Genomic DNA, 18,257 nt, shown 5'->3' on the forward strand with positions numbered 1-18,257 from the left:
AGAGAACTAAATTTTCGTTTCCGGACATCCTTAAACTCCACCTAGTTTTCCAAAACAATTTACTATAAAATCAGACCTTGACGTAAGGTTTATAACATAAATTTTGTACGTCCTACAGTTGCTCTTTCAGATAAAATTAACCATTGGCAATCAGACTATAGACTGAGCCAGGGCACCTTGGTAAATTAGACGGCCATTTTGTTCGGCCACCCGGTACTTAATAAGCATATTACATTACGAGCATATTGCATAAGCATATTACATTAATAAGCATAATACATATTACAATAATAATCATAATAAGAAGCATATTACTTAATAAACATCTTACATTATTATATTACATTACATTATTATCAATAAGCATATTACATTACGAGTACTTAATAAGCATATTACTCGTATTATAAATGCCTTTCCATCGTTTGCAGGCGATATTGCGCTGGCACATGCACGATGCCACCGAAAGTCTGCATCGTTTGCTGGGCGGATGCATGGCGTGGAATCACTAACATCGGCTCCCTTATCACCACCGCTAGGTCCAGTGCATGCAGCGCTAGCCCGAATTCGTGACGAGCGAAACCGTGGTCTGCTGGGTGATAGAGCGTTGCTGAATCGCGTCATGCCGAAAGAGGTCATCTTCTACCACCTGCGCCAAGGACATCCGCACCAGCTTCTACGCTTCGACTTCGCCCGCAACGAACTGACCAAACTGGATTCACCACTCCAGGCGACACTGGCTAAATGCTGTTCCACAATCTTACCCGGCGCTTTTGCGGTGGCCATCGGACGGGAACTGATTGTCGATCCTGTCGTTCATTTCGGTAAGATGGAAGTAATCGCGATGGACGGCATTACGGGCAGTGTGCGCACTTTGATTGTGAACCCGCCGTTTAGCGGATGCCTGTGTGCGGTGGTGGTTGGAAACCAGTTGTACCGTGCTTGCAAAACAAAGATGGGTAATACCGAAGTGTGGTACTGCTTCGATTTAACCACGGGACAACTGCCTCAGGTCGGGGCCGTCGGGCACATCCCGGACTACCAGTCTGAGGAGAAACCACCGCAGCGGTATAACCGGTGAGTTTCTGTTTGTCTGTCTGTCGTTTGATCACTTTGGTGTCGTATGTGCACTCTAGAAACCGAATGAAGAACACCTACTCGGGTAGATATGTTTTTTCAATGTTTAAAATTTGAAATTTTTATTAAAAGTAAACCCCGCGAAAGCGTATTATTAAAAAAAAGATCCTAGTTGCTTTTGTTACTTTTTACTTTTGTTAGAGTTAGTTTTGTATAGTTACTTTTGTACTTCGATTTAGCGTGGTGCGCCGGTTTTGACGCCGCTCTTAAATTTAATTTCCGAAACTGTGAGGAGCAGTTAGTACGATTTATCGACTATTTACTGTATATATTATAAATATATACAAAATCACTACTGTATATGCAGTACGTTTTACAGCTCTATACTTCAGAACTTTCATATGAAAGATCAAATTTTGCTGTACTTTTGTAAGAAAAGCGGGTTTTTGGAAATCTCTTCCAGGGAAAAGTGAAACCGGTACTTGTACAGCATCTTTAAGCGAACTGCAGTTAGTGTCTGGTTGTAGCCGTCAAAATTATGAATGTAAATAGTATAAGTGCTTTAAAGCGAATTTTGCTTTACGCAGCGATGCTTTCAGCAACGTTTCAGGGTTTCTGCCAACTTTTGCGTAGGATTCGTAGTGTGCTGACAGGAAATCCTAGTTTCGTTGTTGTTGCCATACAGTGTATGCAAATTAATGCAATCACACCTGATTGAACTGTTTTTCCACAGTTTCGCCATGGAAGCGTGCGCAATTGCGAACGGCGGTCGGATCTGGTTCCTGTCAATTGGTTCCGTGGATGGGAAACCCAAGAGTCATCCGGGGAGCTGGGTGGAATCCTACGACATCCACAGCTTTACATGGGCGAAGCACACCAGCTGGACGGATCCAACGAAATTTCATTATCGCTGCGAGATGATTGTATTCCAAGGATATCTCTACTTCACGGGCCGGGCGGTTGTCTCTATGCCGATCCTTCCTTGTATAACAAGAGTGATGGCAACGCGACCACCGCCTGCTACCGCGTCTTGCTGAGCCACGCCCAGTCCCAACCGGAGCGCATCGGAGATTTGAACGTGGCGCGCTATCATCACTGTGTCTTTATTAAGGACGGTCAGATTTGGGTTTACGGCGGAATGACCCAAGATCACAATCATCGGAATCAGACGCTGGAATCCTTTGAGGCGTACCATGCCGAGACTAGCCAGTGGATTATGATGGATGTACCAGTGTCGAAGGAACTGCAAGCGGAAGTGGCTGGAAGGATTCACGCACAGAAGACCGTCTGTTTGCCCCTGCAACACACGCTTCCGGTGGTTTGTGATGGGGACCGGTATCATGTTGACAACGATTATGAGTACAACGGCGAAGGATATCACTACCGAATGACGGACAAGAATGAACGGGGAAATGGCTTGTTGGAGGAAGACCCAGAATGCGAGTGGCCCACTGGTTTGAGCGCTTTAGTGTAAATGGTTAATTCCACGGCTCTCTAACGCTAGGAACTCCATAAAATTTTGGCTCTGTACAGTTTGCCTGGCCACAATTCATTAATTCCTGAAAGGTTACCTATTCTAATTGAGGATTTGATTGGTTTCGTGTCCATTTTTGAAGGAGTACTTACCTTCCATGCATTCAGTTGTGTAATTTTGAGATACACGCTGGACTTGAAAATGATGTTTACACTTTACGCACATCCATTCATACGCATACCGCTATCGGCTTTGGGTGTAAACATCTTTATGAAGTCCGCTGTGTATTTATAAGCTTACGGGAATGTGTGTTTTTGTGCTCCTACATAGGGAATTCGAGCAATGTGAATCTGGTAGTGTTTTTTGTGTTTTTGTCAGTGTTTTTGGTGTGCAACAAGCATGGGTAGACTGCTATCGTACCATTACATGCTTGTGACTGAGATTTTCACCAATTTTATCAAAAATGATTTGTTGGTCATGAAAAACAAAACCGGACCTCTTTGCACGACAAAAACGTTTGTTGTTTTTTATATTTTTTCTAGCACCAGCCTTATGAAAGCGCATAAAAGTTTTAGTAACATAATGTACTCATATGATTAGAAAAATTTGTCAGCCGTTGCAAGTTTCTGTCATGGATGTACACAAGTAAATGCATCGTCCGTTCCGTGTCCAACCGGAATCGGCACTAGAACAACCGCGGTCAGACATAATACTCTTTATCCTTGTTCCGCCCCATCGTCCCATTTCCGCCGGTCTGCACCGGCCGAGCATGCCCGTTGCGCTGCACCGTCCCGGCCGGACTCGGCTCGGGCTTACTGAAGGTCTGGTAGGTCTTGGCGCCGTCGGCCGCCGCCGTCGTCGTCGCCGGGCGTCCGTTCTTGCGGTAGCGCACCGCCAGGAACACAATCAACGCCACCAGAATGACCACGCCTACCGCGATCCCGGCGATCAGCGCCGCGTTCTCCCGGAAGATGTCCAGGGGATTACCGCAAGGTGCTGCGGTGGTGGAAGAACTGGGGCCGGCGGGAACGTGGGTGAGTGCCAGTTTCCCGGGAGCAGGGGTGACGGTGAAGGTGGGTTTGGGGAAGGAGCGTCTGGATAGACTCGGCGGTGCGGAAGAGGGAGGCGGGGGTGGTGAAGGGCCGCGGGGTGGTAAAGGTCACGTTGATGATGATTGGCGGGCGCGTGGACCGGGAGAGGGCGGAGCGGGCGGCCAGAGGGCTGGCATCGCCGGACGCCTCCGGATCACCTATTGGCAAAGGTCAAGTGGTCAAGTATTGTATTAAATTTTCACTTATCATGTGTTGGTTACAATTTATCTGTATATATTTCATTTTCATAGATTGCTGTACAGAGTTTTCAAGTTTTCTTTAAATTTTTTTTTAATTCAGTAAGCTTAGACATCGTAATGCACCAGTCAGTCAGTGCGTACACTTACAGTCTTCTTCGTCATCACAGATTACTGAGCGCGGTGAGGAAATCACCCGTTTGGCAGTGGTCGACAACGTCGATGCCGTTGTCGTAGTTTTCGGGAATACTGTCGTTGTCTTCACAATCGTGAAGGATGCAAAAATCAGATCGTCACCTGAAAGACGTGGAGACAGGTCACCAACTATTCATAATCCGTACAAATAATTATGATGGAATAAATCAGCTGTAATCTTGGTGCAGTATAGGAAGATGTGTAAGAAAAAGGTCACTCGATTCTGTGCATACTTTTCTGACTGTTGGTTAGTGTACACCCGGTATCTTCCCCTTTACAGGGCGCCGGCGTAGCGACAAACAGATCATCTGACGCTTTGGTGTCCGGTCCGTGAAGGGTGACATCGGTGTGCTGCATCTGGTCCATCCATTCCGCTGGCTTTTGTTTCTCGGGGAAGGAGGCATTCGTCGCCTGTAGTTCCTTCTCCATATCGTCTTCCGCCGGTATACGATGGGAAAGAATGCCACGAGGATGACGACAATTTTGAGTACGTTCGGAGAGAAAATCGTCGCATCGCAGCCGGATATAGAGTTGGAGGGGATGACGATTCGGAGTCCGATAGTGACAGCGAGTGACCTGCTGGTTTGGATGATTGATAATGTACTTGCTGCGTGTCTGTAAAAGCTTTGGCAGGCGTAATGCTACGAGTATGACTATTTTCGCGTTTAACACTGCTTTATGCCGTATTTTCTTCTTTTGTGCTTTAAGAAAAAATTTTGCGTACGTACCTATATTTGAAAGCCTATCGTGAATGCCTATATCTTACGCGAGTTTTTTGCGCTTATAACCATGAATTTGCTCATACTTTCTAGGTTTTGTATACGTAAATTCATTAACTTGTACAGCTATCGACCACCTGCTACCGATGCATCTGCGACTGTTTACAGTATGTCAAAGAAGGCGGTCTTTGATGCAAAACCAAAATCGGGCTTCTCTGCCAGATAAACGTCTTCCCTTGATCAGCAGTAGCCAATGGACAAGCGAATGACTTGCACGTTTTCAACGCTTCCATTTTTCACATGCGTCAGATTTTGTTGCGAACCTTCCGGAGTTCAGACTGAATGTTATAACGCAGTAGTGTAATTCTAGTTTGCACTTCCTCAGCATAGACATTAGACTTGTACCATTTCTCTCGTTCTGTCACTCTGGAGGCTAATTGTGCAAAAATCCAGCGTCAAATCGGTGAGAAAACAATATCCGTAAACAAAAATGTCCTGATTCACCTGTAGTACTCGTATGTACGAGTACATACATGGACGTAACGTTTCGTTATCCAAATTATTCAACAAGAGCCATCATACATAGAATCTCCGACTGCCGAAATCATAGCAATGTAAATAAAAAATGCAGTGACAAAATATAATAATCACCGTAATATAAGCACAATTTGGTCGTTTCCGAATTTTGATGTAATATATTTTCGCCGTCTACTGTAAATCCGATTTCGTTGGTTCCCGGCATCATGCGCTGATACATGTACGATGCCACCGAACGTGGCTGACTTCGGCTAACACCTCAATTCCGACAACGCTCATTTCAGTTTCGGCCATCTTACATTTCGGCCATCTTACTGATTAGGGTTCTTAGATTATTCTTAGGTTATTAATTTAAGCACAGGTTTAATCGATCTTAGCGAATGCTGGAAATGGCTGATAAATTCCGTACTTCAGTACAAGTACTATCAGTACAAACTTGTAAAAGAACTAACCATAAGTTCAACGATTATGGCTGGAAATTCAGCGAGGCAACGCTGCTTGCGTCCTTGGAACAATGGAAGGAGCGCCAGCATTAAATGAGATTTTGTTGTTGTGAAGCGTGACTAACTATTTTTGGTCTGTGATGTACCTTTATTTTATGAAATAAAAGCTTGCACCTTAAGTACAGCGTTCAACTGTTTCACCCACCAAAGTCAGCTACCAGAAAAAACGTGAATACCAATCTGAAAATTGGTGGCTCTTCCTCAAATAATTTAATCAAGAAAAATTAATTTTTCGGGAATTTTCTTGACCATAGGTCTGACCATGCGCACGCTGTGTAAGTATGCAGCCAATAGCGGTTGAGCACCCCTTTAAGCCGGTTGAGCAACCGGCTATACGGTAGGCCGAAGAACCTGCCTGCTTCAATTGCATACTGTAGACCTGTACACGTACGAAGTTACGAATACGTACGACTTTTCTGCGAATCACCAATGGGAGGAAAACAGAATATTACCGTACTGTTCACTGATGTATGCACAAGCATGGATCGACGCGTTAAGCGCGTAATCAGTCACTTCTCAGTTGCGAACTGGCTAGTTTCCTGATTATTATTTTTTACTTTCCACGCTTCGATCTCTGGTAACTTACCTAACTAACCTCATCCTTACGGTTTGCACTGTACAAGACTGATTTGCCCGCATAGTATTCCCTGATTTCTCCACAATGGGTAAACCTCGTGCGCGTCCCAAGAAGTCAAAGGCTGCGCATCAGCAACACCAGAAGCCAACGACTATGCAGCTGCGAATCGGTGGCGCAACATTATCCGTCAACAAAGATGCCCTGATCCGCGGATCCCCGTACTTCGCCGCCATGTTGGACGGGAATTTTCAGGAGAGCGGTGCCGCCACTATCGAGCTGCAACAACCCGAGAACGTCCATCTGGAAACGCTGGTTAAATTGGTGGAACACCTGAGCCAAGACGCAAAGACCACGTTGTCAGTGGAAAGCAAGGACGCCGTCAGAGTGTGGATGGCCGCCAAATACCTGCAGATGGACGAAGCCGTGGAAATGGCCGAGGATATCCTGCGCGAGATAATGCAGCGATCGAAGAACCTGTACCGTCTGTGGCGTCTGGCTCGTCGGGATGGGCTCATGGATTTGGAGAGAATGACCTTTAGGGAGATTGTTCAGCACCATCCACGCCGCAGCCATTTTACCGATTCCGAGGAGTTCCTCAAGTGCACTGCCGAAGAGGTTAAGGATCTGTTGAGCGATGAGGAGTATCTTCCAGAATCAGAAGCAGCTGTGTATCAAGTTAGTAACCATAAACAAGTCTTATCCATTACTTCAAAATATTTCTGCGTCTGTAAATTTCTAATCTTGGAATATCTGACTGGAGGGAGCATCATGTTAATTAAAACTGCTTAACTGTATACTCGCCCAACCTTTGCAGGCTGTTTTGCGTTGGCGCATGCGCGACCGCGACGGGCGCAACGAGGATCTGCATCGGTTATTGGATGAATGCGTCGTGTGGGATCAGATGGACATGGAATCGTTAAGAGCCTCCTCTGAAGGACCATTGAATGCAGCGCTAGACCAGATTCTCGCCAATCGATGCTACGGTTTGATGGGCGGTGGAGCGTCGCTGAAGCGAGCCATTCCGAAGGACGTCATCTTCTACCACATGCGCGAAGGTCATCCGCACCAGCTCCTCCGCTTCGACTTCACCCGCAACGAACTGACCAAACTGGACTCCTCGCTTCAAGCGACGCTGGCCGAACGCTGGTCGAAGATCCCACAGGACGGATTTGCGGTGGCCGTTGACCGGGAGCTGATCGTCGCTACCGGAGATTCGTGTGAGCGGGAAGTGATCGCCATGGACTGGATGACCGGCAGCACACGCCCTCTCATGGTGAATTCGCCGTTTTTTGGGAGCCTGTGCGTGGTGGCGGTGGGAGACCGGCTGTACCGTGCTTGTGAAGCCAGTAGTGGATATGGCGAGAATTGGTACTGCCACGATATGTCCACGGGAAAACTGCGTCGAGTCGGGCAAATTCCGTTTTACACGGAGGAATACCATTCGTCTCCCTTTCGTTACAATCGGTGAGTTTATTCATCAATCTTGGTGTCTGTGTTTCCAACTCAGTATCTTTTTAAGAAAAACCTTCGTCGTTCAAGCTTTCTTTGCTGGCGGTAGTCAAGCTAGTCGGGAAGGATAGTAAATTAATAAGCATCATTAACCGGGAAGTGTTTTCCTCAGCTGTCTCAGTTTGCTTTAAGCACAAAACTGTAAGCAGAGATACTTACATTATTAAGATATGACCGCTTATTGTGCATCCCAGCAGCTAAATTGTGCCTGCTGCCGTAATAAGCCTTCTTTGCACAACCCACGCTCTATGTGCACGAATAAGTACCGTTTTGTCTAATATTTCGCAGTCACAGCTTATTTTCTGTGTTTTTCGTAGTCATTCAATGCAGGCGTGCGCGCTTCCTAACGGCCGAATCTGGTTCCTGTCGGTTGGATCCGTGGAGGGAAAACACGATGAGAGTTGCGTGGAATTACTACGATATCCACAGCAACACGTGGGAAGAGCATGCCAGTTGGAAGGTGCAGAGGCATTGCATCATGACAGCGGGATCATCGTCTTCCAAGGCTACTTGTACTTCACGGGCGGCTGCGTGTACGACGATCCCTCACTGTACACGGAAAGCTACCCCAACGCGACGACCGCCTGCTATCGCGTCTCGTTGACCCGCGCGTTTTTTCCGGAGCGCATCGCGGATCTGAACGTGGCGCGCTATCATCACTCCGTCTTCATCAAGGAGGGTAAGATTTGGGTGTACGGCGGAACGACCCACGTCGACGGTGACAACCAGCGGAACCGGGCGCTGACGACCTTTGAAGCGTACGATGCCGAGACTGACCAGTGGACCGTGGTGGATGTGCCCATGTCGAAGGAACTGCAGGATGAAGTGGCGGGAGTGGATTACGCGCAGAAGACCTTCTGTCTGCCGCTGCAATACCGTCTTCCGCCGGTGTACGATGGGAACGAATTTCGCGATCGTGACGACAATTATGAGTACGTCCTGAAGGAAAATCGGCACATCGCAGCGGCGTATGGAGAGGGAGATGATTCGCAGAACGATAGTGATGACGATGCTGAGAACGATAGTGACAGCAATGATTGGCCCGCTGGTTTGGATGACTGATGATGTACGACGTGTCTGTAAAAGCTCTGTGTTTTGCATAATGCTTTTCGCCTTTAGCACTGCTTATGCCGTAGTTTATCAATTTTGTATTTGCTTGCGATGTATTTGCATGCCTGTTTATTTGAATGCCTCTATTTTCTTTGTACATTTAAGCATCATTCAATTTGCTTGAGTTTCTGCAAATTCTACTCTTGGATTCATGATTGATTTTAATAAATTATTTTATTGGGTTTAGTATCGCTCCCTGTACATTAAACTTAACGGTAATACTGCTGCCGTATATATTGTACAACCTTGTAAGCTGGTACCCAGTAACCGATGGCTGTAAAAGAGGACTTCGTGTTTCACGCGACCAAAAAACTCCAGCCAAACGTTGCAGCTGTAGATATATACGAGGCTCGTTGATGCAAGGCTTTTCAAAATGCAGTTATTGTGTAACCGGGAATTGTTGAACCATAATACTTTGTATTATACGGCGATGCATAGATGAAGGTTCGGAGTACAGAGTGACTGGCACCACGAAGATACCATTATATTTTTCTCGGCACGGTCCAATATAATCAAAATTGTTTACCTGCTGCGAAAACTGTATGCCGGGCGGTCCCGTGTTACAGGAACAGTTAAAATTAATGGAAAAATAACGATCCTTCATCGAGCCTTTTGTGCGCGTGTGGTGAAAATTAATATCAATAAATGAAAATTTGTTTTTGAAAAAAGATTTACTAGTAAAGCTACTTAATCTCCGCAACTACTTAATCTACTTAAAGTACTTGAATCTCCGCAAGTGATCTTAACTATTTTAAATTCAGGAAATTTAAAAACGTAAATCAAAATTTTGTGTGTTTATAATTCTCTCAACCGTATTATATTTTCTGCGCATAAATGGTTAATTATAAGAAATTTTTGTGCTGATTTTTATTAATTTTGATTAAGACAAAATGAATATTGTAAAAATTTAACTAGATAGATTGTATTTTTTCAAATTTTATCTGCAGAATACTTAGGTACAGAGACACCGTAAAGTAGAGATAACCATGGAAGACGATCACACCGCAGCGATGGTGGAATTTCGTTTTACTGAAAACGAAAGAAGCTGCTTACTCGTATACCTTGCCTTTTTACTGCAGTATCTCAATGGAAACGTACGCGCTTTCTAACGACAGAATCTGCTTCCTGTCGGTGGGTTCCGTTGACGAGCAGACCGCTAGCAGTCCGGCGGTTTGGGTGGAATTCTACGACATACCTAGCAACACGTGGAGAAAGCACACCAGTTGGCAGGATCCGATCGCAATGCCAGCATCACAGCGGGATTATCGTCTTCCAGGTTATCTGTATTTCACGGGCGGTTGCGTGCTGAGTACAACCAAAACCTGTGTCTTCCAGAAACCGCGAATTCAACGCAACGGCCGCATGCTACCGCGTCTCTCTGAGCCACACCCAGTCCCATTCGGAGCGTACCGCCGATCTAAACTGGCGCGCTATCATCACTGCGCCTTGATAAAGAACGACCAGTGCACGGCGGAACAACCCACATTGCCGGAAAACATAGCATTACTGTAAAACACAGTACGTATTACAAAGGACTAGCGCAGTGCCGGCTTCTCTGTGTATCATTTTGTTTTGATTTTGACACGCCGTGGACTTTTTCAGTAGTCGACAACCAGCTGAGCTACGCGTTAAATGCCATTTCTGATTCCTGCCAAATTTAACCGTAAACAAGAAAATGTGTACGAATGCGCTTGCAAATTTACTGAAATCAGACGATAGGAGCCGATAACGAATTTAAAGAAACAGCACTTTGGCAGCAGCGGCAGGGAGGGTCACAGCATGCCTGCATAAGTTACTTCGGAACTATCGGGCTATGGCTATTTTACCCCAGTATTCTGCAATGTGGCAAAATAGCCTTTTGCTATTTTGCCCCACACTGAGTTAAAATAGCCTTTAGCTATTTTGCCCCAGTATGGTGGGCTAAATAGCCGTCTGCTATTTTGCCCCACTATAGCATTAGCGTTTTTGTATTGTGCCGAAGTATGGTCGCCAAAATATCTCGTACCTAGTTTGCGGCAATATGAATATATCATCTAGCTCGCTGTCGTTTATTGCAGTGCCATTGTTGGGGAGTGAGAGGCAGCAGGAGACTTGGCTCCTGGGACAGCATCATTCGGACAGGAACTGAAATACCGCGGTTCGGCACCATGTTCGATGCTCTGCCGCAATAGAAACAATTCCCCAGCACTACAATTTAAGACTAACAAGTAAACGGTCGCGCGCTCCCTTACCCAGCCTTCTGTGTAAGAATGTGCCGCAGTCCATTTTGCGACTAAGCTAAAATATCGGACTGTTGCACAGTGTACTGCGCCCCATTAGTTAGGAATTCTGAGTATGGGAGCGCGCGACTGTTTAATCATAAACTGGGAAAGTGTTGAGTGTTGACGTAGTGCCCTCTGCTGTACACCGTCACGGGTTTTGCTTATACTGCATACTGCAGAGATTGCTGCAAATGTGCTTCTTTCTACTTTGTGACCTTTTACGAAGAAGATACTTGTGCTTGTCCGAAGAATGTGCTTGTCTGAAGCTCACAATGATTTCATTGTTTCGTGCGCTAATATTGTGAATCCCATAGGATCATGGAAAGCCACTCGCGATCGATGTTACATGCGTAGACACGTTAGCCGCAACATACATCGACCGCACCGCTGTTACAGCTGGAGCCGCTGCCGAAATTGCCGAGAACGCTAAGCGACTCAAGCACGCTTGGCTATCTCCGTGATACAACTTTGCTGCTGCTGCGTTCGAAATATACGGCCCACAGGGTGAAGGCGCGAAAAGCCTAGGGGACCGTGTAGGGCGTGGGATCGCTCAGGCTACCGGCCAACCACGTTCCAAAGAGTTTTTCCGACAGCGACTGTCCATACAGATTCAAAGAGGAAACGCGCTTTGCGTTATGGGCACCTTACCGGACACCGACGGCTTATCTGAAGTGTTTTTGTTGTAATTTTGCTGTTGTGTTTTCGTTGTGATGCTGTTAGAACTTCATAAACTTAAGTTAAAATAGTACTACTCGAAACGCACTTTAGATGCGTTCTGTAACATACAGAGCCGAGATTTCTGTAAAAGTGAATCTACCAGTGGTGCAGGGCTGAATCTTATGGAGCGTTACAGAGCAACGAGACCAATATTGTGAATGCAAGCGCTCGATGAAGTCCTATGATCCTATGGCAGAAGGTTTTTAGATAATTTACATTACATTATTAGCATTATAATGCTAATAATGTAATGTAAATTATCTAAAACTTTCATTATAATGCTACTAATGTAATGTAAATTACCTAAAACCTTCATTATAATGCTAATAATGTAATGTAAATTATCTAAAGCCTTCTGCCATAGGATCATAGGACTTCACCGAGCGCTTGGGCGCTTGGGTAACTGTGCCTTTAAATCGCCAGTGCCATTTGGTTTCAGTATAATTATACTGAAACCAAATTACGATGCGTGTAACTGTGCCTACAGTCTCTTTTTCTGGCTTTCGTGCCCCCCGTGACGCTCCTATCAAAGAGCACTTGCTTCTGCGCCACAGACGTGTGCAATCAGCTCAGCCGGCGTCTGGGGGCATGGAATTATTACGAAGCTACACAGTACACACCATCAAGGCAATAAGACTTTGGGCCTGCTCAATCCACTGTTGCAGTATAGTATACCGGAAATGTGGAATAATTCCTTTTTTCCAGTTTGAATCGTTTACTAATGACACTGCATCTTTATTTTCATTGCGATAATGTAACGTGTGATTTGCTGTTCGTACTGGTATTTGTCGTAATGGTCTTGCATTTTCTGGTATGTAAAGGTTACCAGAGTGTCTGGACATGGTTCAACGAAAATAACCGGCTCTATTTAAGTGGATATCTTGTGGCAACATTGAACAAAAATCAGCTTTTTCACGTGTGTAATCGGAAAAATCGTCCTAAAAGATAAACCGTGCGTCGCATGCTTTTGCATGCCGGGTTGCGGTGCCTTAAACGGCGGTAAGTAGCAGACCATCCAACCGTTCCGGGATGAGGCCATCTGCACGGTACTGAATGAGAAAAATAATCTAAAGCACGCTGCACCGGCAACGCCAGCGCGTCGGGTTACTTATTTTTCGCGCATTGCAGAACCGAAGTGCCCGTTCACAACCTCTCACACAGTCTTTCGCTATGTCCACAACATTTCGACAGAACCATTGCGTATACTACCTTCTGCTCCGTTCAGAACCTTATTCGATATTTCTTTACTGACATTCAGTTACACCGAGACCGGAAACAGAACGCACAATCCGAGCTTCTAAGGTGCCTCAGGCACCGCAAAATTGCAAAAAGCATTCATTACGATCTCCAATTCATAATTTGCTGCAACATCAACCAACTTTGGATCAAATTCTAAACCCACAAGAAACAAACCTGCAAAACTGCTCGCGTTCGACGTTCGATTCCGCAGAATCGCAAAACTCCCGAATATAATATGCCCCGGCCAATTTGTTCACCTCCGAATATATTTACTCCAGAGAAACGGTTTACCAAAATACGCGCTCCTGCAACCTTCAATAAAACCTTGGGGCTCAAACGCTTCGTAAACTCACAGGCAGAAGCGTCTGGCGGACGGTTCATCCGCCCGGACGATTTGCCGGTTACCTATACAGGCTACACCACAGAAAAACCTCGTACAGGACAGACCGTGTTTTTCAGTTTTAAGTGTTACACTAGTATCCCGCGTCGTCAGCATTCCGAAGGTTGTCTCAGCTTTTCTTCCACAACAGTTAAAAGAGAAGCTGTGTCAAGTTTATGTGGAAAGCCATAAAGCCAATCTAATGTGGCTTGTAAGTATGCGCTAATCTATTCCAGCATCCAGCATAAGTGTCACGATGGATGATCCCGGCTCTTCTGGTTTTGAGCCTGTGGAACGGATTTCGGTCGGCCAGGAATGGCCAAACACGCATAGTTTGATGGAGTTCCTTGATTCGTATACTGGCAGAACGAAGCAAGTCTTCCGTAAAGGCAATACGCAGTTCCGCTCGGACGCGCCAGGCGAATATCTCCGTCTGGAACTTTTGTGCGTACATGGAAAAAAAACTGGAGCGCGGAATCCTACAGAAGTTCGCCCAGTTCAGAACACCTTCCGAAAAGATTGTCCTGCCCGGATTGTTTTCTACTATAGCAAAAAAGAAAATTGTATTCACTGCACGCAGAGCTCTTTGGAGCACAATCATGAATTGTTGGAGGCACTTCACTCCCATTATCCTTCTGTTCGACGATTATCAGCTACGGATCGTGAGAAGGCCAAACAGTTGCTACGCATGGGAACGAACGTGAGCGCGATTGTTGCTTCTATGAAGCAGAATACTGGAAAAGATGTTCGCCCGAAGGACATTCACAACATTCGGACTCAAGATAAAGCAAAAATCCGGGGCGCAAAATCGGATGAGGAGATTTTGCAGCAAGGCCTGCAGAACGCAAAAGAAACGGACCCCGGGTTGGAAATTAGGCACTCCACAAACGCAGAAGGTGGACTCGACGTGCTTGTTCTTGTAACAAGCAAAATGAAAGACACATTTGCTAGGTATTTTGTAAATGTCATAAGAGCAACCGTTTTCTTCCGTATACATGATTTGTAGTCCACTTTAACTTGCAAAGAAGAGTGGCTTCGCACTAGGCAGGCCCTGTTTTCAGAATTATGTATGATGCCATACTGTATTGCGAAGTACGGAACACTGGACAAGGCAGTGTTCAGTACTGTTGTGCAACGCACCGCGACATTTCGTTGCGGGACGTTTTTTCGACAGGACATCACGCAGTGAGACATTCTCAACCGAACGCCGTGTGGGAGTTTCGACGATAAGACATTTTGCCCATCAGCGAAACGGGTCATTGCGCTTACAAAACGACCGAAAATTTAAAGAGTTACTTACACCAAAGAATAAAGCATTTAAGAAAACACGACTAAAGACACAATAGACACAATATATGGAACAAAATACCTAAGAAACCAAACCAGATTCTTGAAAAATCCATGAAAAGCTAAGAACACCTAAAAAAACTAAGAAAGCTTAGAAAGGGTATGAAAATCTTAAAAAATCCAAGAAAGTCTAAGAATGACGCCTAAGTATAACCCAAGAAAAAGTTGAAAGAATCGGAAAGCTGAAAAATATATATGAAAGCCAAAAATAGAAAGCGTAAAAGCAACAAAACCTAAATGAAATCACGAACTTAACCTAAGAAGCCGAAAAAATGGCAAACATAAAAGAAAAAAGCCACAGTCTGGAAATGACGAGCGCATGTAAAACAGAGCGCGACGAAATAATTTGTGGCAACTTGTCGCATGATTTGGAAACACAAAGACAATTGTCCGTGCCGCAAGACGTGTGGTTTGTTTAGCCGATGGGAAATGTCTCAGAGCACGATGTCCTGAGCCGAAGTGTTCCAGCGTTTGTATGCCCGCGGCGAATTGTCTTCGCAGCGAAAGGTCAAGCATAGAAACTGAGTGCGGCAAAATGTCCCGCACCTAGTTGTTCTGAGTGCGGTTAACAAGGATACCCGTTACTGCCGTTTTCTCGCGGTAATGAAATCCAAAGCTACAGAAAAGTTTTCCATATCGCGGTCGTGATAACACCCTTTCGGCAAAGGTTACGCGTACCATTCGGTCTTTAACGATTACTGGTTCACTTTCACTTTTCGATAAATCTTACCGCTTGAAAAAATTATTGAACCGCTTGACAACCAAGATGGATTACAGCTGTAGTTACACGCCACAGTATGGTTTAGCTATTAACTGCTTGATTTTAAAGTCGATTACAGTATCTTCGGGTAAATACTATCGAAAACGTTGGAAGGTGTGGAGAATGTCAGATTCAAAAACGTAAAACTCTGTTCGTTTCAAAACGCGCTCTACGCAGTCTTAATGAAATCTGTAAATCTACCGGATGGTTTAAGTGCAAGCTGCGTACTGCAGCTTGAGCTCCCAGGACAGCGGGTATCTGCGGGGTGGAAACGTGGGAGGCAACAAGCAGCTCTTCAGCGCAAAATTCTTACTCAATTCTTTCACATTACGCTAAATAGCTGCACTGCTAGAACATTAGAGTTTTAATGGCAGTACTTATTAAACCATGAGCTAGTTACCTAACCTATCTATTCAGATGTTGACTTTCCAGATAATTTAAATTAAACTATGATTTACAGATTTCCAGAAGTTTTGTTTATGGATGGAACATACAATGTAACAGCTGAGCGGTACCCGTTGTACGTGTTAGCAGCGCAAGACAACAACGGCTATACTAGACCAGTTGCCGTCGGTTTTGTTACAAAGGACAACAGCGAATTTATCGGAACTTTCCTAAGGTTGTTCAAATCAACGACTGCTGGCAAAAATGTCGCCCGTATATCAACAGTGTTCATAGATAAAGACCGCAAAGAAATGGCTGCACTTAAGGCAGAACTGCCGGGAGTGAGTGTGCTGTTGTGTTGGTTCCACGTGTTGAAGAGCATCAAGCTTGAAGTGGCGGCATCGTGTGAAACTGGAAAACGCAAAAAAGAAATGTTTGTTGCCTTTCAATCATTGTTGTACTCTAAATCAATGGACGAGTACCACGTCCGTCTCCAAAACTTTGGAAAAATCTGCACGGAGGAGTTTTATGAGTACTGCGCTCGCAACTGGTTTCCAGTTGTGGATATGTGGGCTTTTTACAAGCGAAAAGAAGTCCGCGCTTTGGGTAACAACACCACTAACCGTGTGGAGGCTCTAAATCGCGCGATTAAATTGGTCTTAAGGTGGGTGAACTGTAACAAAGGCATGATTTAAAGATCGTTATTTGCAAGTAACGATTGTGTGACAATTATGTCAGTTTTCATCGACTTGCGTGCCCGAGTGCGCTATCCACGGTGACTAAAACAGTTAACCGTCTACGAGTTCACAACGGCAAGGCAGCCGGCTCGTCATGACGAACTGAATGTGCTGCTGATTTATATGTATAAGTTCACACCCCATCCCACTCGTGGTATCCGTTCGTAAACCACCGCCACTAAAATGATTAAATGCACATGTATTTGCACGGTGGAATTGCTGACAAATGCCCCTCTCTCTCCACGGTCGCCAAATTTACTCACAAATACACGGTTTCCGCCACCTCTGACATCATCTATGGGCCATTTCGTACCACCCTACAAACCGGGCCTTTTTTGGTCACCGTGTTCTATCTACTCTGACATATGGAACGTGTACTCATGTCTGTATAATGCATTCAGTGTATTCTCTCCGTTATTTCGCTTGTGCAAGCGCTATGACTATAGCCGTTCGCAGTGTATTACCGCGTTCCATCGTCATGCCGGCTCAACCAAAGCCGGCTTTGCCGCGGCTCAAACGGCTTCGGCTGAGCCGTTACCATCTCTATGTTAGAGTACCTTATGACAACCGACATGATCTCTTTACAGATCTGTACAGAGAACTAATATGAAGACCTGCGAAGCTATTTCAACACTTGTCCGTTTCCTGGTAATGGCTGATGCGTCGTCGTTGCACTCCGACTTTAAAAACGTTACCAAGATAACATACGTCAATTGTGCGGAATTCGGTGCAGAACTGGAGCGTGCCGGAAAACTCTTGACGGAAAGCGCTGTTCGCCTTCTTCACATTCAAATTAAAAAATTGAGGAGCGAAATAAATCATTATAACCTCCAAGAAGTCGATGAGGCAAACTGGACTCTTGCCAATACTCTTACGGATACGGTGTACATCATCCAGAGAGAACCTCAAGAGCAAGGCAGCGTCAGCGTTCAAAAGAGCGAAAGCCGACTAGTGTGCTCATGTTTTTTCAGCTGTACCTTTGGCTTGCCATGCAAACACGTCATGTACATCAGGGAAAAGACGTGTAACGCGTACATTCAGATCACGGACGCGATTGGTCGGTGGCACCGTTCATTCTCTGGAGTTGATCCAGACTTTCTGCGCTCAGCAATCATAACTCATGCGGCATCTCATCTTGAGGATGACGACCTCGAAAACTTCGTGGATAGTGAAGTGGGTATTAAATCTCCGCTACCACGCGAAGCCCGATTTAGCAAGGCGCTCAGTGTCGCGAAAGAAATCAGTTCCGGTATCGCAGTTTATGCGGGGAAGCGCTACGATGAATATCTGCACTTATTGCATATCCTGGAGAAAGCTATTAAAGATGGTGTTTTGGGTGAAAACATTACGATAACGGTAGCTACCTCACCATGCCAGCAGTCTCTCACCAATTTTGCGTCGACGGTTTTACCAGAAGAGGAAACTGCCAGCCGTAAAGTTGATA

At 45.4% G+C, this 18,257-nt stretch overlaps 1 protein-coding gene across 1 annotated transcript; it reads left to right on the forward strand.

Annotated features, from left to right (window-relative positions):
- Positions 1 to 6,328: 6,328 nt before the first annotated feature.
- Positions 6,329 to 8,941, forward strand: LOC129599592 (uncharacterized). The gene is made up of 3 exons (XM_055497875.1): positions 6,329 to 7,045; positions 7,185 to 7,834; positions 8,197 to 8,941. Exons 1-3 carry the CDS (start codon positions 6,455 to 6,457, stop codon positions 8,939 to 8,941), a joined length of 1,986 nt encoding a protein of 661 aa, XP_055353850.1. The 5' UTR covers positions 6,329 to 6,454.
- Positions 8,942 to 18,257: the final 9,316 nt, after the last annotated feature.

The sequence above is a fragment of the Paramacrobiotus metropolitanus genome, unplaced genomic scaffold, assembly GCF_019649055.1.
Source record: "Paramacrobiotus metropolitanus isolate TYO unplaced genomic scaffold, Prichtersi_v1.0 Parri_scaffold0000149, whole genome shotgun sequence".
Taxonomy (NCBI): Eukaryota; Metazoa; Tardigrada; class Eutardigrada; order Parachela; family Macrobiotidae; genus Paramacrobiotus; species Paramacrobiotus metropolitanus.

What these genes read in the sequence shown, in the direction of transcription:
- LOC129599592 (XM_055497875.1), top strand. Translation starts at nt 6,455, where the DNA reads ATGGGTAAACCTCGTGCGCGTCCCAAGAAGTCAAAGGCTGCGCATCAG. An exon ending in CAGAAGCAGCTGTGTATCAA is followed by an intron (nt 7,046 to 7,184) that starts GTTAGTAACCAT and finishes CAACCTTTGCAG; the next exon opens with GCTGTTTTGCGTTGGCGCAT. An exon ending in TCTCCCTTTCGTTACAATCG is followed by an intron (nt 7,835 to 8,196) that starts GTGAGTTTATTC and finishes TGTTTTTCGTAG; the next exon opens with TCATTCAATGCAGGCGTGCG.